The sequence below is a fragment of the Lissotriton helveticus genome, chromosome 10 (genome assembly GCF_964261635.1).
Source record: "Lissotriton helveticus chromosome 10, aLisHel1.1, whole genome shotgun sequence".
In the NCBI taxonomy this organism is placed as follows: domain Eukaryota; kingdom Metazoa; phylum Chordata; class Amphibia; order Caudata; family Salamandridae; genus Lissotriton; species Lissotriton helveticus.
Genome location: NC_136071.1, coordinates 980,905,908 through 980,931,100, shown reverse-complemented (window position 1 = coordinate 980,931,100; position 25,193 = coordinate 980,905,908). Strand labels below are relative to the sequence as shown.

At 50.6% G+C, this 25,193-nt stretch overlaps 1 protein-coding gene across 1 annotated transcript in view; it reads right to left on the bottom strand.

Annotated features, from left to right (window-relative positions):
* Positions 1-25,193, bottom strand: part of VPS50 (VPS50 subunit of EARP/GARPII complex) — an 821,620-nt gene that overhangs the window by 783,011 nt on the left and 13,416 nt on the right. The window contains exon 2 of the mRNA XM_078663657.1: positions 23,517-23,621. Coding sequence (XP_078519783.1) covers positions 23,517-23,600 — 84 coding nt within the window. The 5' untranslated portion in view covers positions 23,601-23,621. The remainder of the gene's footprint in view (positions 1-23,516; positions 23,622-25,193) is intronic.

Below are 25,193 nucleotides of genomic sequence, written 5' to 3'. Positions count from 1 at the left end.
CGAGGGCGATAGATAGAGCGAGGGCGATAGATAGAGCGAGGGCGATAGATAGAGCGAGGGCGATAGATAGAGCGAGGGTGATAGATAGAGCGAGGGCGATAGATAGATACAGCGAGGGCGTTAGATAGATACAGCGAGGGCGTTAGATAGGGCGATAGAGCGAGGGCGATAGACAGATAGAGTGAGGGCGATAGATAGATAGATAGAGCGAGGGCGATAGATAGATAGAGCGAGGGAGATAGATAGAGCGAGGGCGATAGATAGATAGATAGAGCGAGGGCGATAGAGTGAGTGCGATAGATAGAGCGAGGGCGATAGATAGATAGAGCGAGGGCGATAGAGCGAGGGTGATAGATAGAGCGAGGGCGATCGATAGAGCAAGGGCGATAGATAGAGCGAGGGCGATAGATAGATACAGCGAGGGCGTTAGATAGGGCGATAGATAGAGCGAGGGCGATAGACAGAGTGAGGGCGATAGATAGATAGATAGAGCGAGGGCGATAGATAGGGCGATAGATAGATAGAGCGAGGGAGATAGATAGAGCGAGGGCGATAGATAGATAGAGTGAGGGCGATAGATAGATAGAGTGAGGGCGATAGATAGAGTGAGGGCGATAGATAGAGTGAGGGCGATAGATAGATAGAGTGAGGGTGATAGATAGATAGAGTGAGGGCGATAGATAGATAGAGTGAGGGCGATAGATAGAGTGAGGGTGATAGATAGATAGAGCGAGGGAGATAGATAGAGCGAGGGCGATAGATAGATAGAGCGAGGGCGATAGATAGAGTGAGTGCGATAGATAGAGCGAGGGCGATAGATAGATAGAGCGAGGGCGATAGAGCGAGGGTGATAGATAGAGCGAGGGCGATCGATAGAGCAAGGGCGATAGATAGGGCGATAGATAGAGTGAGGGCGATAGACAGAGTGAGTGCGATAGACAGAGTGAGGGCGATAGACAGAGTGAGGGCGATAGACAGAGTGAGGGCGATAGACAGAGTGAGGGCGATAGACAGAGTGAGGGCGATAGACAGAGTGAGGGCGATAGATAGAGCTAGGGCGATAGATAGATAGAGTGAGGGCGATAGATAGATAGAGTGAGGGTGATAGATAGATAGAGTGAGGGCGATAGATAGAGTGAGGGCGATAGATAGATAGAGCGAGGGCGACAGATAGATAGATAGAGCGAGGGCGATAGATAGATAGAGCGAGGGCGATAGATAGATAGAGCGAGGGCGATAGATAGATAGAGTGAGGGCGATAGATAGATAGAGCGAGGGCAATAGATAGATAGAGCGAGGGTGATAGATAGAGCAAGGGCGATAGATAGAGCGAGGGCGATAGATAGAGTGAGGGCGATAGATAGAGTGAGGGCGATAGATAGAGTGAGGGCGATAGATAGAGTGAGGGTGATAGATAGATAGATAGAGTGAGGGCGATAGATAGATAGAGTGAGGGCGATAGATAGATAGAGCGAGGTCGATAGATAGATAGAGTGAGGGCGATAGGTAGATAGAGCGAGGGCGATAGATAGATAGAGCGAGGGCGATAGATAGAGCGAGGGTGATAGGTAGATAGAGCGAGGGCGATAGATAGATAGAGCGAGGGCGATAGATAGAGTGAGGGCGATAGATAGAGTGAGGGCGATAGATAGATAGAGTGAGGGCGATAGATAGAGTGAGGTGGCCTCGTGGTGGTGGATGTGGTGGTGGTGGATGTGGTGGTGGTGGACGTAGTGGTGGTGGACGTAGTGGTGGTGGAGGTGGGTGTGGTGGACGTGGTGGTGGTGGTGGACGTGGTGGTGGTGGACATGGTGGTGGTGGACGTAGTGGTGGTGGACGTAGTGGTGGTGGACGTAGTGGTGGTGGACGTGTAGAGGTGGTGGATGTAGTGGTGGTGGATGTGGTGGTGGTGACGTGGATGTGGTGGTGGTGGACGTGGTGGTGGTGGGTGTGGTGGTGGATGTGGTGGTGTTGGTGGAGGACATGGTGGTGGTGGTGGACGTGGTGGTGGTGGACGCGGTGGTGGTGGATGCGGTGGTGGTGGACGCGGTGGTGGTGGACGCGGTGGTGGTGGACGCGGTGGTGGTGGACCTGGACGTGGTACTGGGTGTAGTGGTGGACGTGGAGGTGGACATGGTGGAGGTAGACGTGGTGGTGGTGGACGTGGTGGTGGTGGACGTGGTAGTGGCCTCGTGGTGGACGTGGTGGTGGCCGTGTTGATGGACGTGGTGGTGGATGTGGTGACGTGGTGGTGGACGTGCTGGAGGTAGACGGGGTGGTGGTGGTGGACGTGGTAGTGGCCTGGTGGTGGACGTGGTAGTAGCATCGTGGTGGACGTGGTAGTGGCCTCAAGGTGGACGTGGTAGTGGCCTCGTGGTGGACGTGGCGGTGGCCGTGTTGGTGGACGTGGTGGTGGATGTGCTGGACGTGGTGGTGGTGGTAGTGGTGGTGGAGGTGGATGTGGTGGACGTGGTGGAGGTGGACGTGGTAGTGGTGGACGTGGTAGTGGTGGACGTGGTAGTGGTGGATGTGGTGGTGGTGGTGGTGGATGTGGTGGTGGTGGATGTGGTGGTGGTGGATGTGGTGGTGGTGGACGTGGTAGTGGTGAATGTGATGGTGGTGGATGTGGTGGTGTTGGGGGTGGACATGGTGGTGGTGGACGTGGTGGTGGACGTGCTGGTGGTAGACGTGCTGGTGGTGGACGTTGTGGTGGTGGTGGATGTGGTGGTGGACGTGGTGGTGGTGGTGGACGTGGTGGTGGTGGTGGACGTGGTGGTGGTGGTGGACGTGGTGGTGGTGGTGGACGTTGTGGTGGTGGTGGACGTTGTGGTGGTGGTGGACGTTGTGGTGGTGGTGGACATGGTGGTGGTGGACATGGTGGTGGTGGACATGGTGGTGGTGGACATGGTGGTGGTGGACATGGTGGTGGTGGACATGGTGGTGGTGGACATGGTGGTGGTGGACATGGTGGTGGTGATGGACATGGTGGTGGTGATGGACATGGTGGTGGTGATGGACATGGTGGTGGTGATGGACATGGTGGTGGTGGTGGACATGGTGGTGGTGGTGGACATGGTGGTGGTGGTGGACATGGTGGTGGACATGGTGGTGGTGGTGGACATGGTGGTGGTGGACATGGTGGTGGTGGAAGTGGTCGCATACATGGTAGTGGACGTGAAGGTGGACGTGGTGGTGGTGGACATGATGGTGGTGGACGTGGTGGTGGTGGACGTGGTGGTGGTGGACGTGGTGGTGGTGGACGTGGTGGTGGTGGACGTGGTGGTGGTGGACGTGGTGGTGGTGGACGTGGTGGTGGTGGACGTGGTAGTGGTGGACGTGGTAGTGGTGGACGTGGTAGTGGTGGATGTGGTGGTGGTGGATGTGGTGGTGGTGGACGTGGTAGTGGTGAATGTGATGGTGGTGGATGTGATGGTGTTGGGGGTGGACATGGTGGTGGTGGACGTGGTGGTGGACGTGCTGGTGGTAGACGTGCTGGTGGTGGACGTTGTGGTGGTGGTGGATGTGGTGGTGGACGTGGTGGTGGTGGTGGACGTGGTGGTGGTGGTGGACGTGGTGGTGGTGGTGGACGTTGTGGTGGTGGTGGACGTTGTGGTGGTGGTGGACGTTGTGGTGGTGGTGGACATGGTGGTGGTGGACATGGTGGTGGTGGACATGGTGGTGGTGGACATGGTGGTGGTGGACATGGTGGTGGTGGACATGGTGGTGGTGATGGACATGGTGGTGGTGGTGGACATGGTGGTGGTGGTGGACATGGTGGTGGTGGTGGACATGGTGGTGGTGGTGGACATGGTGGTGGTGGTGGACATGGTGGTGGTGGACATGGTGGTGGTGGAAGTGGTCGCATACATGGTAGTGGACGTGAAGGTGGACGTGGTGGTGGTGGACATGATGGTGGTGGACATGATGGTGGTGGACGTGGTGGTGGTGGACGTGGTGGTGGTGGACGTGGTGGTGGTGGACGTGGTGGTGGTGGACGTGGTGGTGGTGGACGTGGTGGTGGTGGAGGTAGACATGGTAGTGGTAGACGTGGTAGTGGCCTCGTGGTGGCCGTGGTGGTGGACATGTTGGATGTGGTGAACATGGTGGTGGCGGACGTGGTGGTGGATGTGGTGGACATGGTGGTGGTGGTTGTGGACGTGGGTGTGGTGGTTGATGTGATGGTGACGGTGTACGTAGTGGTGGTGATGTGGTGGATGTGGTGGTGGTGGACGTGGTGGTTGTGGACATGGTGGTGATGGACGTGGTGGTGGTGGATGTGGTGGTGGTGGTGGATGTTGTGGTGGGTGTGGTGGTATGGAGGGCTGAATACGAGAGGCAGTGAGAGAAAAAAGGGTACAGACAAGGGAGAGAGAAGCCAAGCGGGAAGTAGAGAGGGAGAGAGCGGCAGATAGGGACGTTGTGGAAAGCAGGGGGTGGCGTACAGGGAAGACAAGATGAAGAGGGAGTGGATACAGTAAATGCGAGAGAGTCAAGATGAGAGGAAAGTGGACAGGGTGGGGAGAGGTGGCATGGTCGTGATAGGGAGACGGCAAAGCAGAGGAGGGACGAGAGAAGAAAGGTGTATAAGAGAGGGGGCTAGTCGGAAAAAAGAGGCTAAGGAGGGAGGGCGAGGTGAATGAGGGGAAAGTTCAGTTGATCGACAGGGCGGAGGGAAGCTGAGTTTGGGAGTGAGAATGGTGGAGTGGAGGCGAGAGAGGAGTGGAGGGGAGAGAGCAGTAAAGGAGGGAAGTGGGCTGACTGATGGGCGAGAGAAGGGCAGTGGGGGGGGAAGGAGATGAAGAGGGAAGAGATGAAGAGGAGGGCTGAGGGCAGGGGTGATGAAAGGGGAGATAAAAACATTGGATCATTCCGAAAAGGGGACAGGGGGGAGCGTCGATGGGAAGAGAGGGGATGGGCTAATGCAGGGGGGAAGAGTAGTGGAGGAGGAGAAGGCGGGATGGTAAGTGAGGTAGGACAAAGTTGAAAAGAAAGAGGAGTGCGGGGAGAGGGAATAGACCTGGCGGAGGGGACGGGAAAGCGGGAAGAGGAAAGGAAGGAGAAGAGCTGGATACAGGAGATAAAAGGACGGGGAGAGAAACATAGGACATTACAGTAAAGGGTGTCTAGTCAGGAGAATGCGCGAGGGCGGTAGTAGAGGAGTAGGGAGACACATCATAGAGGAGGCAGTGGATGGGAAAGGGCATTAGAGAGGAAAGAAGTGGGGGAGGTGTCCAACTCAAATACTTTTGGGTCGAGTTGACACTAAATAAAACTGCAAAACAACACACACACTAAACAAGTCTATGGAACTGAAAGTTGATAACTACACAATCCCCCTTGCATCTTTTAAGTAGAGGGCCTACCCATTCTACCTTCTTCTGAATGTTCTCATAATGGGCGTAATTAAAATCTGAATTTTTGGTTAGCCAATGGCTTACTTTATTATTTAGCTGGGCTGTCATTTCAAGTTTATTGGGTTGAAGCACAGGAGTATTTGGTAGGACTACCACATATGGGTGGACTTTCGTGGGAAGATTGAGGCAGGGGGACGGGATAGGCTGTCTTCCAACCCCGGTCTGCTCATTATCAAACCCCCTCTGCTGCCTACTCGTCGGCATTTAGGTGCCTCCATCTTAGGTGAGGTGAGGAGTAGGCGAGCGGTCTAGTGCTCGGCCCCTCCCGCCCTCGTAGCTACAAAATGGATCCCTCTACCAGGGAGCGCAGCGGACGTGCGCAGCGGGCGAGCCGACGGCGCGCCGAAGGTGAGCCAAAGGAGCGCCAAAGGTAAGCCCGTCTAAGCCCGTCCGCGCAAGAGCCGGGCATAGGGCAGGAGATGCTGCCGGTTCTGCGCAACCCATAATTTTTAACAGACAAGAGCTCCTGGCAATTCAGGCTAGCTCTTACACTTGCAGTCACAAACTGGACATCTCAAGATGGAAGGGCCCGGTAAGTTGTAGAGGATGTTATCCAGTCCTTCCCTGGACTCAAACCGCTGTGTATACTACAAATAATAAAGAACTAAAAGGGGCTCTGAATAATGCCAGGTCACTACCGAAACACGCACTACACATCTATGATGTAATAAAAGAAGGAAACTTAGACTGTCTCTTTGTCACGGAAACGTGGCTCAAATCATGGTCCACCCCGGACATAGTGCATGCCCTTCCCCTGGGGTATCGTATTCGGAGGGCAGATAGGGAGGAAAATCGGGGGGGGGGGGGGGGGGGGGGGTTAGCAATTATATACAGAGAGTCATTAAACTGTACTATAATGAAACTTCAGGAGCTAAAAGACGCGGAAGGGATGGGCTTTCTTATTAAGATTAATGAATCTTTTACGTTTGCAGGGGCTTTCATTTATCGCCCTCCAGGCCCATGCAAAGGCTTCCTGGAAAGTATCGGGGAGGCGCTGAGCTCCCTGGCACTTCGATTCTCCAACTTCACATTACTTGGTGACATCAATATACACCTTGAGTCCCACACAGATGCAGCAGCAATCTCCTTTAGGGACACAATGGACGTGTTGGGTTTAAATATATGCACCACACAGCCCACTCATGAGGCAGGACATACGATCGACTGCATCTCGACCAACCTACAAGAACTCAAAACCAAACACCCCATGGCCCAAATATGGACAGACCATGCATTGATACCTTTTAACTTACCATTAGAGACGATTAGAAAGAATAAACAGTCAGGGAATAGCACCTACTGCAGTCAGGGAGATTGGAAAGCCGTAATAAAACACCCTGAACTAATTAAGATGGCTAAGGAATATAAGCCAGTGTTGTCAGGACAACCGGATGTGGATAATGACATCTTTAGGAAATGGATGCTAGAACTTAAAGAGAAAGCGGACCCGGGGAGACGTAAAGTTAGGTTAGCTGAAAAGAAACAATCAGCACCATGGTTCGATCACATGTTAAAAACCAAACAAGGAGAGGTACGGAAAGCTGAGCGTAGCTGGTGGAAAAACTATTGCATTGAAGAACGCAAGAATTATTATTATTTTTTTTTTTTGATAGTTCACCAATTCAAATTACACAGCTTCAGGCCTACAACCTCGCGGGCCGGCCGCAACTTATGCATGTAAGACAGTCCACAATCACGTCAATACACAGCCCATCAGCTGACAAACCGGGGGTCCAGCGGCGTATTACAAGCGGCATGTTTGTAGTATTTCAAAGTGTGTCCCCGACGTGTTGTAAGTGGTCCATATATGTACTGTCTGGTTGGAACCCCCTCCCTTCTTCTACTATATTTTGTGTCTCAGCATACCAGTCAGGCAGCCAGGCATGTGTAACCCTGTCCTAGCGAACTTACAACAGTTTCCCAAGCCAACACCATTCCAACTCCCCCCCCCCCGCCCCCTTCCCTCGTACGGTCAACATGTGCTTCGTCTCTAAGTCTTAAGATGTACCAAATCGGCTTGTCGCCCTGCCTCTACCGTCGCTCGCTCACTCCCCGGTGGGGAGCGTGTCCCGCCCCTGGTCGTCTCGCCTCTGAGTCTGTGTTCCTCAAGGTTCCTCAACTTGGTCGTGCGTGCATTACGTGTCCCATGGTAAAGTCCGATTTCCCTGTTCTCCGCAAATACACCTCCCCGTCTTCCCCCCCATCTACAGTGACTCCTTCACATCCACTCTCGCACAGTCAGTAGTTATCGCCAACATGTCACAGAGTCGAGGGTCCGGTCGCCTCCTGACCCAGCGACTCATTGTCAGAGTCACTGGGGTGCGTAGTCTGCTGTTCTCGTAGGTAAGTTTGGTATAGCGCCTAGAAATTCTTTGGGCGGCTCTTTGGGGGTAGCAATTTGCTGTATGTTTCCGCCTGTGTGCTACAGTACAGCATGTCCCGCGCCCATCTGGTCTTCGTGGGCAACGGACCTCTCATCCAACATTGAGCCACCACTCTTCTGGCTATTAACAACCCCATGTCCGTCAGTCTACGAAACGCAGCCGGGAGGCTTCTTGAGTTTCCAATGAGAGCCAAGCCTGGGTCCGGGGCCACGTCTACTTCCAGGATTCTGCTCATTTCCGCGAATACTTCGCACCAGAATGCCTGTATGCCTGGGCAGGTCCAGGCTAGGTGCAGGAAGTCAGCATCAGCCGCGTGGCAACGTTCACAGTACGCCTCTGGGCGCAGTCCATATCTGCGGAGCCTCTCTGGTGTGTAGTACACCCTCTGTAAAAATTTGAAATGTATTAGCCGATGCTTACCGTTGAGGGAGATTCGCCTCGTGCTTTCGCAGCAATATCGCCACGTCGCGTCATCAATCGAGGCATTCAAATCTCTTTGCCATGCAAGTCTGGCTTTCATCAGTTTATGCTCACCGTGTGACATGGCCACTTTATAGAGGTTCGTAGGGAGCTTCTGAGGCTCCTTTCGTTTGATGACATATGTCAATTCAGCGACGTCTGGGGGTTCTACCATATCCGGGCCCAGTATTTCCATGAGAGCGCTCCTGGTCCTGTGGAATTGAAAGCGTTGAAGGAGTGGAGGTTCATCACCCTCTCCACGTACCTGTCCCCAGGTTTTGACTACGCCGTCCCGGAACAGGTCACCTGCTTTGCTGAGTCCTAGCTTCGCTAATTCGCTCGTAACCGCCCTTTCAGCCATGGGTGGAAGCCATAGCATCCAATCTAATGGCATCTCCGGTGAGTATAGCGAGGCACCGTCTTGTCGACCCAGGAGAAGTGCCAGGCGTGATTAGTTGAGGTGACTGAGTCCAGTATTCCCGTTCGACGATCCTGCAGCTTACAAATCGTTGCCGGGAGTGGCAGCGGATGCGCAAATAGACGCTCCATATGGACATGTGGGATCAGCCTGTCCCCGTGTATCCAAGTATGGAGGTGTGACGCCTGTGCCACCCTATAATACAATTCTAGGTCTGGGGCAGCTAAGCCCCCCATACTATATGGCAGAGTGAGCGTCGACCATTTGACTCTTGGCTGTTTCCCCGCCCAAGCAAGATTTATCATAAGGCTAGTCAGGCGTTGAAACAAGGCCCTAGAGAGCACGATAGGCAGTGCATTAAAGAGGAACAGGAACCTCTGTAATACCACCATCTTCATAATGGCTATGCGACCCATGAGTGTAAGCTGCAGCTTGTTCCAGACCTCTATATCGTCTTCCAATTTGCTGACCGCCCTGCCATAGTTCTGGTTAATGAGCTGTTCCGGGTCAACATGTATTTGTATCCCCAAGTACCTGATCGGGTCATCGGTCCACTTCAGAGGGAACTCAGTCTCTACCTGTTTGGTCACCGGGGTCAAGGGCAGCACCACCGATTTTGCCCAGTTGACCTTAAGGCCGGATAGTACACCGAACCGTACCACCTCCCTCAGCAGTGGGGGGAGCGAAGTAGCCGGGTCATGCGCATACAGGAGCGTATCGTCCGCATACATGGACACCACTATTTTGTATGTCGGGAAACGTACCCCCCTGTGGCTGTGATATTCTCTCAGCGCACATGCCAGTGGCTCTGCGGCTAGTGCATATAGTAGGGGGGATAGTGGGCACCCCTGCCGGGTGCCCCTGCCTATGTACAGAGGCGCCGAAATTGCGTTGCCCACTCGCACTCTTGCCGAGGGCTCCTCGTAGAGTGCGCCCACCATTTGTAGGAAGGGCTCACCAAGTCCCATGCGCCGCATCACCTGGAGGAGGAAAGGCCATTCCACCGAGTCAAACGCCTTCTCCATGTCTAAGAAAAGCGCCACAGCCGGTGTATCTTGCTTCACATGCTGGATGGTTCCTAGTACCGATCTGATGTTGTAAGTCAGGTTTCTGGTAGGCATGAATCCCGCCTGTTCCGGGGCCACTAAATCAGGGGCCAACAGTGCTAGTCTAGTAGCCAGGACTTTGGTATATATTTTAGTGTCCAGGTTTAATAGAGACAGCGGACGGTATGATCCGCAGTCGTCGTGCGCTTTACCCGGCTTCAGAATTGTGACAATCATGGCTTCTCTCATGGAGCCAGGCATACTGCCCTGTTCGCAGATGTCTCCCAGTAGTACATGTATATGCGGTAGTAACTGCTCCTGAAAGGTTTTATAAAAGTCAACTGTCAGTCCGTCTATACCCGGCGCACTGCCCGATCGCATTGAAGCTAGGGCATCTTTAATTTCGTCAATCTGTATGGGGCACATGAGGAATTCCCTCTCAGAGTTCGGAAGGAACGGGAGTTTTATGTGTTCCAAGTAGTCCAATATTTCAGCCGACATGTCCCCGCTTCTGGAAGAGTAGTGCTCTGAATAGTAGTCCTTGAAGACAGCGGCAATTTCTGCCTCATCAGTAGCTCTGTCACCATCTGCCTTTCTTAGCTCTGAGATCATCTGCTTCCCTCTACGGCCCTTGATGATGTTCGCCAACGCCGAGCCGGGCCTCTCCCCCTCCTCGTACGTGCGGGCCGTTGCATATTTGCCCATGTGTTGAACCTCTCTATCTGCTGCTTCATGGAACTCTATGAGTAGGCGCTTGATTTCCTCCTCGGTCGCGTCATCCGGTCTGGTGCGGGTCTGTTCCTCAAGGGCTTGTAGTTGGAGTTCCAGTTCCGCTAGCCTGCCCCTCGTCGCCTTCAGGCACTTGAGTGTTTGGACATTGCAATGCCCCGTATGTATACTTTAAAGGCCTCCCAAACTGTCTTAAAGTCCTCTACCGACCCTACATTCTATTCAAAGAATACGTCGATCGACTCTGCTAACTCACCGCGGAAGACCGGGTCAAGAAGCGAATATGGTGGGAAGCGCCATGTGAAAGGGGCGATCCTCCGTACCGGGGTCTCTACGACTATTAGTATTGGGGAGTGATCCGATAGTGTGCGCGGGAGTATTTTGCATGTCTTTATAGATCGGTTGATTCCCGCAGTGGCAAACCAGTAGTCAATTCTAGTATATATCTCGTGATAAGCAGAGTAGTGGGTGAAGCCATCACGGCCGGCACTCCTACTCCTCCACACATCCTCCATATCTAACACTAGTAGTTTCGCGGTGAGCGACTGCGCTGCCACCGAGGGTCTTCGGGGGGGGACCCGAGGACCTGTCCATATCCGGATTAAGCATCAAATTGAAGTCCCCTCCCCATAGTATGTGCGGGTGATCGTGTCCACCAACTTCACCAGCTAGTATGTCATAGAAGTCAGGGGAGTCATAGTTGGGGCCGTACGTATTGACAACTAGCAGGTCCAACCCCAGAACCCTGCAGAACGCTATAACATACCTGCCCTCCAAATCCGCCTTAAGCGTCTGTATTTGTATGTTCGATTTCGGGTTTACCCACGTAATGACTCCCCTTGCATGTGTGGTGAACCCCGCCACCGCTATATGCCCTTCCAGGCCTCTGTTGTGTAGCATCCTACTCGTGAGCGGTAAGTGCGTCTCCTGTAGGAGAGCTATATCGATGTTATGGCTTTTGAGGTAGCTTATCACCTTTCTGAGTTTTCTGTAGTCATTCAACCCTCTGACATTCCAGGTAAGGGCGCTCAGCGAGGCGGGCTGTGTATTTGTCCGTGTATTTGTTACTTCAGCCATCAAGGCGTGACCTGTGGTGCAGTAGTGCGGTGCAGTACATACGAGTGAGCTGTGACACCGCGGCTCATCCGCGAGTCGCTAGCGGCAGGAACATGTGGCAGTTTCGAGCAAGCACTTTTAGACCTCTGAGGGGAAATACACCCTAAATCAACCAACAAACAATAACACTCCCCGGTTCCCTGGAATCCCCACCCTCCTCCCACAGCAGACCAACCCCAACAACACGGCCTAGCTTGATAAGATCATCCCCCCTCCTCACCTCCCCCCTTCCCAAATACTCCCTATCTGGACAGATGTGTGCGATCAGCGCGAGGGCAGAGGTCGCCAATATCAGCACATGTAGTGTTGCCATACCACTTCATGTCATTGAGAGCCTCGTAGCTCCGTCACTCCTTAAGTGTCTTTGTGCTCAAGCCCCAGGCTCCGAGCCATCCCCGCCACCCCGGTAACCCCCAACAGCTGCAATATTGTGCCACCCCCAGAGCCACTCCAATCAACTTTGCAGATCCATCAGCTACAAATCACCCCATTGTCCAAACCTTTCAGCGTACATTCGCATAAATTCAACAAGTAATTAATCAGGAACGATCTCACGAGTGCTCGGTGTCTTGGCAGTTCTCGCATTCCTGTGGCAAGCTGGCACCATCCCAACCCCGGGTCGCCGGGGTCCTCAGCCAACTCAGTTCTGATCGACCTCGGGATCTTGCCCCCGGTCGGAGTCCGATTGTTCATAGCTCCTATCCAAAGCACTATTCTTGGTCTTCCAGCCCGCTGGTTGTTTCTTGTTCACCTTCCTGGTTCCTTGGACTGTTCCTCCGTTCCCTTGTCCAGTTTTTAAGCACCTTCTGCAACTCCTTAGGGTCAGTGAAGATATGGGAATGTCCCTGTCGGTTAATGCGTAGCTTTGCCGGATAAAGCATAGCGTAGTTCAATCCTAGACCTCGGATTTGTTGTTTGTACGGGGCAAAATGGCGACATTCCTCCTGCACCCTCGCCGTGAAGTCCGGGTACAGCGAAATGGACGATCCCTCGTATTGCAGTTTCCCCTTCTCCCTGGCCAGTCGGAGGGCAGTGTCCCTGTCCCTGTAATTCAGGAGTTTCGCTATGATTGGCCTCGGTTGGGCGCCCGGGCGCGGCCACGGGCCCAGCGTGCGATACGCCCTCTCCACTATAAACAGGGTCGAAAAGACATCGTCGCCCAGCAGCGTGGTGAGTAATTTCTCCACAAACAGCTCCATCTTCCCCACTTGCGTCGATTCCGGCAGGCCCGTGATGCGTATATTAGAGCGCCGAGAGCGTGCCTCCAAATCCTCCGATTTGTCTTGGATGACTTGGAGGAGTTTGCCAATCTGTTTGCGGTCCTTATCTAGGTCCATTTGGGCCTCTTCCACCTCAGTCAGGCGCCTCTCGGACATGTCTAGCCTCTCCGCGTGCTTGTCCACTCTCTCAGACATGCGGTCCATGCGATAAGTGAGGGCGTCAATTTTCGTACCTATCGCCGCCATGCTGTCTTGAAGGCCTTTCTCCATGGTAACTAGTAGGCCCTTGATGTCCGCATAGAACGTGCTCTCCAGGCCTCTACCCTGCGGCGCCGGTGAGGATTCCTGAGTTTCCCGGGATTTCGACTTGCGCTGTTCAAACGCCAGTTTGGACTGTGTCTTGTCACCTTTGCCCATCTTTCCTTCCCCCGCAACTGCAAGACGGGACGTTCTCGCTAGTGATGCTGTCGCCACCTCTAAGCCCGGTTCCGCACAGCCGGTCTTCTGCACGCACTCCGCTCTCTTTGCAGCTGGACTCTTCCCCAGTCCGGTTCTCCGAGTTACTGCAACTCTCCTCAGGTTCACTGCCAGTAGTTATTGTCCGCTTCAGTACAGGACTCACTGTCCAGAGCGTCGGGGCGATCCCCCTCTGTCTCAGAACCGGGCAGCGAGCAAGGAGGGGGAGGGGGGCGACCCAAATCTCCACCCGGCCCGTGAAGTACGCGCCGCTCCCGCGCAGGTCCCAGCACAGGATCGTATTGGGGAGGCGAACACCATACCTCCGCGTCCCTCGAACCCTTGCAGCTTCGCAGGCCCTCAGCTGGCCCCCTTCTCAGCGTCCCGCCACGGGGCTCCACAGTGTCCCTCCGTCCGGCAAGCGTCCCCAAAATCGTGCTCTCCAACTGCTCCCGGACTCACCCGATCTGTCCAGGTGTGCTCCGCTGGCGTGGTCGTGGCCCCCTTGACTCCGTGGCGCTGTGTCTCTAAGTATCAGGCAGGATCAGCAGCTTATCGGGCCTCTGGGGCCATCACCTCGTCCCTCCTGTCTGCCCGTGTCCCTAATGGCAGCTCCCCGCAGGCCAGGGCAAAATGGCGCCGCGCCGCATCGAGGCACCCCTCCCTTCGGGGGTTGCAGCGTCGCAGCCGGGACAGGCAGTTATCAGCGGCCCCCCAGTGCACTCCTGTCCGGGGGGGGGTGGCGGGGGGGGCAGCACTCGCAGCTGTCCGCTCCTCTCCGGCGGTTCTGGTCCGGCGGCCGGGTGCACCGCGGCAGGGGTCGTCCGGGGAGCCGCACGTTGCGTGACGCCCCTCGGGGCAAGGATCAGGCAAGAGTCCGGCTTTGCGGCCTAGTTCGCCTCCGCTCCCAGCCGCGTTCTTTCTCGGCTCCGGCGGCGCGGAGACTCTCCGCGGCTCCCCTCCTGCTACCAGGTGTACCCGGGAGCCAACGACAGCTCCGACGCCCCCGAGGCTCAGCTATATCAGGATAATTGCCGGATTATGTGGAGTGACGGCGCGGAGCCCTCACCTCAGGCGTCCGCCATCGTTGCCGGCAAGCTCCGCCCCCGAAGAACGCAAGAAATACAAAATAGCTAGAAGTGCATATCATGCACTGATCAAACAAGCAAAAATGAATTTTTACACTGCAGAAATAGAAAACGCCAGCAATAAACAAAAAACCATCTTCAAAATTGTAAACTGCTTCAATAAGCCCAAAATATTAGAACAGGAAATCCCGCCCTCTGAGAATCTGTGCAACATCATTGCAGACTACTTTGAGGATAAAGTGTTGGGCCTTACGAAGGACTTCACTACTCCTGAATTAATAGCAGTAGCCGAAAACAGGGCAAGGAACCAGCTGGCGACTTTTCGCCCAATTAGTATGGAGGAGACATCCCAGGCAATCTTAGCTGCCAACTCAGGCTCTCCTTTTGACCCATGTCCCCCTGCGCTCCTACACATGATTGTTGAGGTAGCTAACCCGATGATCAATGAAATTATAAACACCTACCTAGCCACGGCTAATATTCCATCAGAATAGAAACTAGCTGCAGTCAAACCATTGCAAAAAAACAACTGCCCGACCCCACCACGCTATCGAATCTTGGGCCAATATTATTACTCCCAGTGCTATGTAAGATCACAGAGGCCTGTGTAAATAAACAGATCACCAAGTTTTTGGAGGATAACGAAGCATGGCATCCTAATCAATCAGGCTTCAGGGTGCAGCATTCTACCGAATCTGCCCTCCTGCTCACTACTGACACCATTCGTATGGCACTGGACCAGGGTAAGAAGGCCGTCCTGATTTTATTAGACCTGTCGGCGGCCTTCGACACGGTCTCACATGCCATCCTGATTGACTGGCTCAAAGCATCTGGAATCTCCGGCACGGTCCTAGACTGGATCAAGAACTTTCTGAGTGGCAGGAGACAAGTGGTTACCCTGGGCGAATTCTGCTCTAAGGAGAAACAAATAAAGACGGGAGTGCCGCAAGGGTCGAGCCTGAGCCCGACATTGTTTAATGTTTACACAGCTTCTTTGGTTAAGCTAATATCATCAATTGGAATTGATGTGGTAGCATACGCCGACGACACCCAATTGATCCTAGTCCTGGACAAAGATACCCAGGAAGGGGAAAAAAATCTCAAATGTTGCCTTACCGCTACATTCAATTGGATGAGGACAAATCACTTAAAATGTAACATGGGCAAGACTGAGATCATGCCAATGGGCCCATATAATAACTTTGTCCCCAAAACATGGTGGCCGGAGAAGGCAGAAATCCCGCCCCACACAACCGAGTCGGCACGGAATCTGGGGATCATGTTTGACAGCAATCTGTCTTTTAAGCAGCAGGCTCTGAAAGTAGCAGGAACGTGCTTTGCCATTATCAAAGGACTCAGGAAGTTTTTTGATCTACTTCCGCTGGAGGCTAGAAAAACGGTAACAGTTGCCTTGGTGACATCAAGGATAGACTATTGTAACAGTCTTTATGCAGGCACCAACAAAGCTGTTACCCATAAACTCCAGATGGTGCAAAATGCAGCAGCCAGGCTAGTCCTTAAATGGCCGAAGAAATCATCAGCAACCTCGGCATTAAACACACTGCATTGGCTACCTATAACCAAGAGGGTTCTCTTCAAAATATTGATTATTACCTTCACAGCCGTCCACGCCTTAGGCCCAAAATACCTACAGCGGAGATTTGCCAGATACCACCCAACATGCACCCTCCGCTCTTCTAATGCTAACCTGCTGTCGGTTCCAACCTTCAGGCTTAGCACAAGAGGTGGCAAATCACTTCCAGTACTTGGAGCAAAAGCCTGGAACACTCTCCCCCCTTTTCTACGGGCATTAGAAAAGGAAAAGGATTTCAGAAAGGGACTGAAAACCTGGGTCTTTAAGTTACAGGATACCTGCACTAGAGCACTAGTGTAATAGTTGGATGAGCTATCACCAGTAACCAACCTATCTTCTACATCTCTGGATCAGTAAATGGCGCCTAGATGCTCCTTGGAGCGATAGTTGCGCAATATAAAAGACCAATTACATTACATTACATTACATTGGTCTATGACCTCGGATGGTTCTAGTATCTGGCACCTCACGGTGTGGTCCGAGGGCCAGGGGAAATAGAAATGTCGCCATCTGGACGCTCTAAGGTTATGTTAGCCCGGGGACAATCGGCAGCTGGGGCTAAAGAAGAAATAGTAAGACTAGCATCTACGCCATTAATAGCATTTGTATCATTTAAATTAACTTTGAGTTTGGCAATTGCTCCATCAATTAGACATAAGTGCTGCACCAGGGGGTTCAAACAGTTCTTTATCACACTTTTCGGTCTCTCAAAAAGAAACTAGTAATGCCTCCCTCCATCCTTGGCACAACCAAAGTGACATGACACCACCACCAAGTCACAGAAGGACCAGAAGAGAACTCTCAAAGTATATCAACACAAGGGGACTCAAAGTTGGATCTACAATGCAGAAGGATATGTGGCCTAGTGGCTGGAGCTGCGGGCTTCAGAACTTGGGAAGCAGGTTTGAATCTTGGCTGTGGCTCAACATTCCGTGATTCTGGGCGCATAACTTACTCTACCCGGGCCTTCAAAAATAAATACATTAAACATGTGTAATGTTTAGTTCTCATCTAAAATGTCTGGTTCTCATATGAAGTGCTCCTACACCTTTGGGTCAAGTTTGCGCTATACAAAATGGCAAGCGCAAGAAAATGAACTGAAACCCCGGAATCACTTGTTGAGGAACCCCCAGGCAATGACAGTGGTACAAAGCTATACTAATGGAAGACTGCACGTTATAGAAACCCCAACGACATAACATAACAGATAGCTTAAGTGACAGACGTGTGACAGGCCACAGACACAATGATACGGCCTCAAGACAAGAAGACAGGAAAGATGTAGAACCCAGAGACCTCATGGCGAATGTACGTGAGGATGGAGAGATCAGACTGTCGACAAGGGACTGCTAGGACAAAGGCAGCAACAGCACAACATCGCCGAAAAGCAATAGGATCGCAGGAAGGACTGATGGGGCAGGCAAGTGAAACAAGAAGAGAGGGTTTACTGTAGGCATGGGAATGTCACAACAGGAAAAGAGAGGAGCTAGGACTGACGTGAACGAGCAATGCACATAACAGGACAGAGGGATGTGAGAGCACTGGAATAGACAGCACTATGGAAGCGAGAGGACAATTATGTCACAGAGATGTCTAAGAAGGCGGGAACAGACAGCACAAAGTGAGAGACTGTAGATATAGAGAAACATGTGAGGGCAAGAGAGGTGAGGTGACAGTCAGAAATGGCATTAAAGGAATGAGATTTCACGAGCTAAGAGGGAGGACAGACATGTGTGGCATAGCAAGAATCAGACAGCACCAAGCAAGTGATAGGGCAGTCAGGTGTGACAGGACACGGACGAGAAAACAACAGAGTGAGGGCTAGACAAACATGTGGCAGAGGAGGGGTGAGAAAACATCAGTGAAGTGACATGGCGGGAAAGACAAACAAGCGATGCGCGCTCTGTGCTGGGGGAGGGCGAGGGCCATTAGCCTGAGAGAACTTGCGGCGAGATCAAAGGAAGGGTGGGAGGGACATTGGCGAGCGAGGGGGAGGGGGTGTGCAGCCTGGTGAGCTGAAGTGGCAGCAGAGGCGGAGCGCGGCAGGCGCGCACGAAATGTGCGTGGTTGTGCTCACATGCACTGTACCCGAGCCGTAGTTTGGGTAGACTTTTGAAAGCCTTACTATAATCTCGCCAACAAGCATTGCTAAAGCAATGCCTTAGACGAGACCTAAAAAGCACCCAAAACAAAAACGATTGGATATAGACCTCTCCTCGGAAAAACAGCTGGTTCATCGGGACCCTTATAAGAGAAACCCTGCGAGACAGAAGCCGAGATAAATCCTGATAAACGTTCTCATGTATACTACGAAGGAGGTTATCTTATCTATAGCAGTCAAGGAAGGGTCTCTGTCGACTGCATCATTCTCTTTTTCAATTAGGTCAGATGTGTATCACACAACTGCCCAGAAACAATGGGAAATGGGGAGGCGGATGGAAGAGCTGAACAAACTTGGGGCTAGGGCGCAGCTAAAAGTTCTGGACTCACTCCGCATAATGTGGAATAACCATCTGTATGTACATCTCTCAGTGGAGGATGCAGATGATCTGATTGTAGAAATTTAGGGGGTAGGCACATAAGGGAGTGGGGGGCGGTAAAGAGGGTGGATGGAGCCCGATGAAAATGTGCTTCACTATACCTGTAGATTGAGGCCCATTAGGATTTACGCCTATAACCGTAGGGAGGGTTCACCAGTAGGGGGGTGTATGGGCACAGGGGTCGGGAGGGGTGAGGGGGAGGGGAGGAGGTGGGGAGCAGTGGGAGAAAATATTCAAAAATTCCTCTATCACATCAGAAAGTTTGCCGCTTGGTTATAACACTAGTTTTAGTTCTAGTTTGGATAGCATCTAGATGGAAGATCTTTGACAATGGGAGTTAGTGAGTTAGTATTCCTTTCATGGAATGTTAACAGCCTTAGATGCAAGCGCGGGCAGAGATTGGTTATGAAATATCTAGAGCAGAGCAAGGCACAAAAATGCTTGATTCTGGAGACCCATCTGGATATCTCGGAGAGTCGAGCCACGGTTTCTCGGTACTCTTAGATAGAATATTTTTACTCTTCAGATCATATGGTCCACTGTAAGGGGGTTGCTATTCTGATTAAATGAGGGGCAGGCTGTGTTATAAAATCTTTTAAGACAGATAAAACAGGGAGGTGGCTTATCACTCTCCTAGACTTCGGAAGGATGGAGCTAGCCTGTGCAACCTTTTATGGCCCTAATATATCCTGCGTATTTATGTAATCTACAATAGAACCTGATGGAAATCACTGCTCCTATGATAATTGGGGGGGGGGGGTTAAAGTTTTGCTTGATCCCCTGCTTGATTGATAGAATCAGAGTCGGCATGTGGGTGCTCCTCAAGTCTGTCAGGCCTTAAATAATATGATGCATGATCTGGCGCTATTAGATGTATGGAGGGCCAAGAGGGGTCATACTCATGGATTTACCTTTCAGAAAAAAAAACACAGACATTTCTCAAGATTAGACTATATTTTAGCGGATAGATCTATTATAGATTATCTTTCAATGACTTCCTACAATGATATTGATAAATCGAACAATATGCTATTGCTGAATGTATCCTAAAATGTACAGACAAGAAGTTATAAGACTTTGTCTGTAAGCCAAAATTCAGCCATCCAGTGGTCAGTCCTGATTAGTCAGAGTTAAGTGGATTAATCAGGCTGCTTTGATGAGGTGATAAGGAGCCCATGGGGTTAGAGAGCCATTTTCGGAGGGCAGGGTTCTGCCACATAGGAATGACACAGCAGAGGGAGGGGTTGTAAACAACAATCTTCAATAGAAGAAGGAGACAGACAGGAGATGCCAGTTTCACTTACACCCCTACTCTTTGAACCCAGTCAGATGGTAGGATTAAGGAAGGAATGAGCAGGTGCAGGAGGGAGGGACAACATGGAGATGAACCATGCTGGAGATTTGCTTAGCCAGCTCTCATCTCTCTGCTGGAAAATCAGCAATGTTGAATTCTGGAGAAATGGTCCTCTCCGGGAGACTATAGTGCTACACTTTGGAGGATACGGTCTTACTCTGGGGTGTTGCCCTGCACCTCATTGGACAGAAGTACCCTCCTGCTTGACCCAGAGAACTTGGACTAAGTATCTGAGCTGTGCAGAGCTTCTCAGATCTGCTGATTGAAACTTAAAGAAGAAGGGTCCAAGCTGGAAGTTGGATTTACACCAACCAGGCCCTGCACTCTGACTGACTGTGCCTGCTGCACAAACTGGAACTGTAGCCCTGTGGATCAAACCTGCTTTAAAAGGACTAAAGAGTGGACTATCTGCAAGCTACAGGTTAACAGAGCTCGGCTGGACCATCACCAGCAAGAATCCCAGTCTGGATTACTACCAGTGGATTTGTAAGGGTTTTATCTAAGTGGATTGTGGGAAATCAAGTCCCAAACTTTCAAGAACCATGTTGGAGTTTCCAAACCCTTGGGGTAAGTTTTGGACACTTTGGGACCCTTAAAGGAAATTCAGGAAGAAATTCCAGATGCTTGGAGCAACCTTGGAAAAATGCTCTATAAGTGGACCGACTCAACCTGGCCAGCCAAGCCGGCAACCCTCAACCGTGAGCCGGCCTGGAGTCCAGTTTCATCCCGCTGAAAGCTCCAGATGTCCGACTTCCAGAGTTTGGCCGATGGTTGAAACCCAAGCCGGTGAACCCTCACCGAATCTGGCCTGGTAAAGAGCATCGAGGGACCCCACAAGAAAAAGATCTGTAAAAGTTTCTAAGTCTGAACGAGAGTCAACTCGTCCACCTTTATCTGCAAGCCAGCCTGGATCCCTGGTCCATCCCGCAGGAAAGCTCCAAAGGTCGAACTTCCACAAGTTTGACTGGGAGCTCGTCGCAAGTAAAGCCGGCAACCACTCACCAAATCCAGACTGGCTGAGAGCTTTGATGGACCCTGGGAAGAAAAGCTTCGGAAAAGTTTCTAAGTCAGAAGGTAAAAACTTTGACTGAGACTTACTGCGAGGGGTAGCCGCGCAGGGCTTCATCAGGGTCGGCCTGAAAGTTTGGCTTTGTCAGGGTCTAGCACAATCAGATGTCGCAATAGGTGCTGTAGGTTTCCATGTGCTATATAGTGCTAAATCTTACAAAAATGAATATCTCCGTTCCCCTACATTGGACATTTTTCATTTTGGTGTCAATTTAAAGATAAAAATATTTCCTATTTTTTTAATTTGGTGTTATATTTTTATTGTGTGTTGTCTCTTAATTATTTACTGAATAGATGTTTTTACATGCTTAACATACCTGTCTTTGAAGTTAAGCCTGTCTGCTCGCAGCCAAGCTACCAAGAAGTGAGCATGGAATTAATGCTCAAAGACCTATTCTGAGCACTATATTGTGTTAGTGACCTTATTGCCAGTGGCAGACAAATATATACCACTACTAATAATCCACTTTTCAACACTGTTTTTTAAGTAGTCCCACTGGTTTTTTAAGTTGTCCCTCTAGGGGCTGGGTTTGGCTAGACCCATACCTTCTCAGCTCCAGGATACCCTTCCAGGTGATAGTGCACTCTACAAATCTGTATCACATCACATAACATAACAAGCAGTTGATGCGGAAGGGCGAGACCAGGGAGATGGCTCCTGTGCAGTAGTGAATAAATTGGACGAAGGTGTAATAAAAAGCTTCAAGGAGTTTAAGGAAATCCTTGGGAGTCAAAACTGAACTGCACCAAGGCTAGAGGGTCCGTTAAAAAAAGGTGGTGGAACTTGCCTTACGGGTGAACACACTGGAGAGATTTGTGGATGGACAAGCAGATGAAAGGGGGCACTACAAGTACGCATGCTGCTACTCAAAGGGCAACATATTATTCTATGGAGCAAATAAAAGGACCTTGCAAACTGCTTGAGGGTAAATAATATGCACATTCAGGGTAATACCCAGGCAGTAGGTGGACGTGAACTGAATGACTGTGTAAGGTCTCTTTACGGCAAACTTGGAGAAAAGATATGGAAACAGATCAAACTCAATAGAGCCCACAGTGTGAGACGCACAGGCCCAAGCGTGCAAAAGCCTTCTGATGTCCTGGTAAAGACAAACTATAACGGCTTTCCTACCACCAGCATTGCCTGAAAATGACAAGCTAATTATGACAGAAGACAAGGGCATGGGAGTGGACTGTCAAAGTAATGTGATGAGAAAGATGTGTTTCGAAAAAATGAAAATTACAGTTCAGTAATTGGGGCATTATTGGACTGTCTAGTCTTCCTTGTACCAGTTCTAACTGTTTGAGAATATGCTAAGCAATATAAAAGTCTGTTAACGACCATCCACCAGGACTCAATAAATGTACTTCAGCCTCTAGCCACAACGCCACAGACCCAGCAGGTCAGGAGACCAAGGTACGGACACAAAGATCAGGCAAAAGGTCCATTCATTTGTCAGAGCTAAGGCCCAAGAGAAACAGCGGACCAAGGCAGAAAAGAAGTCCAAGGATAAGCAACACCTACTACCCTGAACAGAGTCTAACACCCAACCCCTCTGCACGGCAGAAAGAGAACCTTGGGGGGAAACTGAAGCATAGGACCTCAATCACAACTGCTAGATATCCTGGATTACAGAAGATACCTCTTTGGCAGGGGATACAAAAAGCTGGCTGAAGAGGCAACAGGCCTCAACAAGTTAAACCCCAGGACTTGGTTGCACACAAACCACAAGATCAAGGGGCACAAAGCACACAGAACTGCTTCCTAAAAACCACATCAGAACAAGAGAAAGGAGAGTTAGTCACAAACAAAGGGGCAGAACCCAAAGACACCAGCACTAAGAACCAAGTCTCAGCTACAGGTCCAACAATAGTAAAGCACAGGTGACAAGAGTCATTAAAAGTAACACAAGAGTTCAACTCCAAAACGGATGGAATACAAAGTGCTCCAAGCAAAAAACATGGCTGACCCTAGCAGAGTGCCTCACAATTGTCACAATCATTGCCGAACAACGGAGCAAATCAGTTGTGGTCCGGAAGGTTGGTTATTTTGAAACAACAATTTAAACGCCTGTGTAATCCCTATAAAATAAAGGACCACACATCTTAATTATTCACAATTTCCTGCACTGGGAGTATGACCTTTTGACAGCACGCCCAGATTTTCTGATCAAATTGAAATCTCACTGGAGCATAATGGACTTTTAGGTACTTTTGTAAGATCTCAACCAGGGTGGTTATTTTGGAAGTGATAGAATAAAATAAAATGGTAAACAGCGTTTACAACGCAACTTTTCTCACGCACTACCTTTACCACGCAACTTTTACAACGCAAATCGTTACAACGACTTGCGCTTGGGGGCGCTCTAGGATAGGTAATAGTTTAATTTACTATCCAAAACCTTCCCTACTATCCACGGGGACTGGAGTTGGAATAGTAAATTAAACTATTCACCATCCAGCGCCCCCCAACGCAAGTCGTTGTAACGACTTGCGTTGTAAAAATTGCGTGGTAAAGGCATGCGTTGTAAAAGTATGCATGGTAATGACATACATCCAAATAAAATAGGCCCAAGATCACGCCCATTTCTTGTCCTTTCAATTTCTGGAGGTAGAATTTAAAATCTTACCACAGAGGACTCGGTGGAGTTTTGGGCATCTTCTGGCTTCGAGCTTCGCTTCAGGCGGCGCTTCTGACTTAGTCCCCTCAGCATCTTGTTTCCAGAATCTTGAACCTGCAAAATAAAATATTTAAAAGGTCAGATGCACATACTCACAAGATATGAATGAAAGATAATAATTGACTAAGGTTATTGCGAGCAACCCATGTGTAGTACAGTTCATGACCAAGAACAATGAAGTTCTGGAAGTCCATTTAGGGAGAGGACAAGCCAGCCCCCTCCCCACCAAATAAAGCCATGCACCATAACCACTGGGCCTAGCAGCAGGTGACACACCAGATGGGACAAAACTGAAATAAATGGCACAGAAATGTAAACAAATGCAGGAGGAAAAGCTGCCAAGGCCACGCCAGTACATGAAAAGGAGCCGTAAAGGCACCAGATGTTTGAGGTAAGTAAAGCCAGGTCAGAGTGGCTCCACTAACCAAAGCTGAAGGAAAGAACTTGGGTGCTGATACAGACAGGCTGCAGAAGGAATGAGCAACACTGCAGTGGGACCATCCGTGGCCTCCACAGCTACAGCACTAAAAATAAACATTGGCGGTGGAGGGACTATCAGCTGGTGCAGGCAAGATCCATAGACAGCACTCATAGCCTTCACGAAATAGGCAGAAGCCTTGCCACAATTTAGACTCCTACTCTAAAGATGGTTTCATGAATGAGAAGCAAGCATTCAAGACAATGAATTCTAGAGAGGACCGTCGGTCTTCAGTATGGAACACTATAAAACACCAAATAATCAGGAGCAAAGCGAAAACAAGTGCAGCAGGAGCAGCAGCCCTGGGACCAGGTGTCAAAGGCATCATTTGAAATCCTAGAAGGTGAGGAAGGACCAACATATTGGACACAGTCATTGAGAGTGAGACAGAGCAAGACCCTGGAGCCAGACCAATACATTTGGCAGACGAACAACTGTAGCACTCCCCAACTGCTGAAGCAGACCTGGGGCAGGATATAGGAATCCAAACCCAGATTATTGCAGTTTAGCAAGCAGCATAATAGCTGGTACCAAAGCACCAAAACCTTCCACTACAGTGAAGACCATGAAATGCTGTCTGGCAACCAAGAGCCACAGCAGACCTGGAAAACCAGTGTCCACCGCCTAAGCAACTTCTATGATTTAAAACAATACACAAAATATAGACACAAGTATACTGCAAACAAATACACAAAATATTAAATATTTTATTTAATTCACAAACAAATAAAATGTTATGAAAATTTTAATTTTAGTAGGAAGGTTAGTGCTTTTCAAAATGTAGTTTATTTCTCGAGTCTACTGTATCACTTCATCTTTTTTGTTCCAAATACATGCTTGTTTTGTCTGCGCACACAGGTGCTATTTCAAGTAAGCCACCAAATTGTCCATATTAGATTGCATTTGCTGTACTTGCATTGTTCTCACAAATCAACAGAAGGGTAGTGTAATGTGTGCAGTGTGGTGTGTGGTGTGTTGGTAATTGGTAAGAGTGCACTATCACCTGCCAGGGTATTCCGTCAATAAGTAGGAGTGAGTCTTGCTTCGCCAAGGGCTTGCAAGAGCAATTCAAAGAACAAGGTATTCAGCTTCTTGAGGAAGTCAAGAAGTGAGGATGAGCCTCTGATGTGTAGCAGTATGTCATCCCA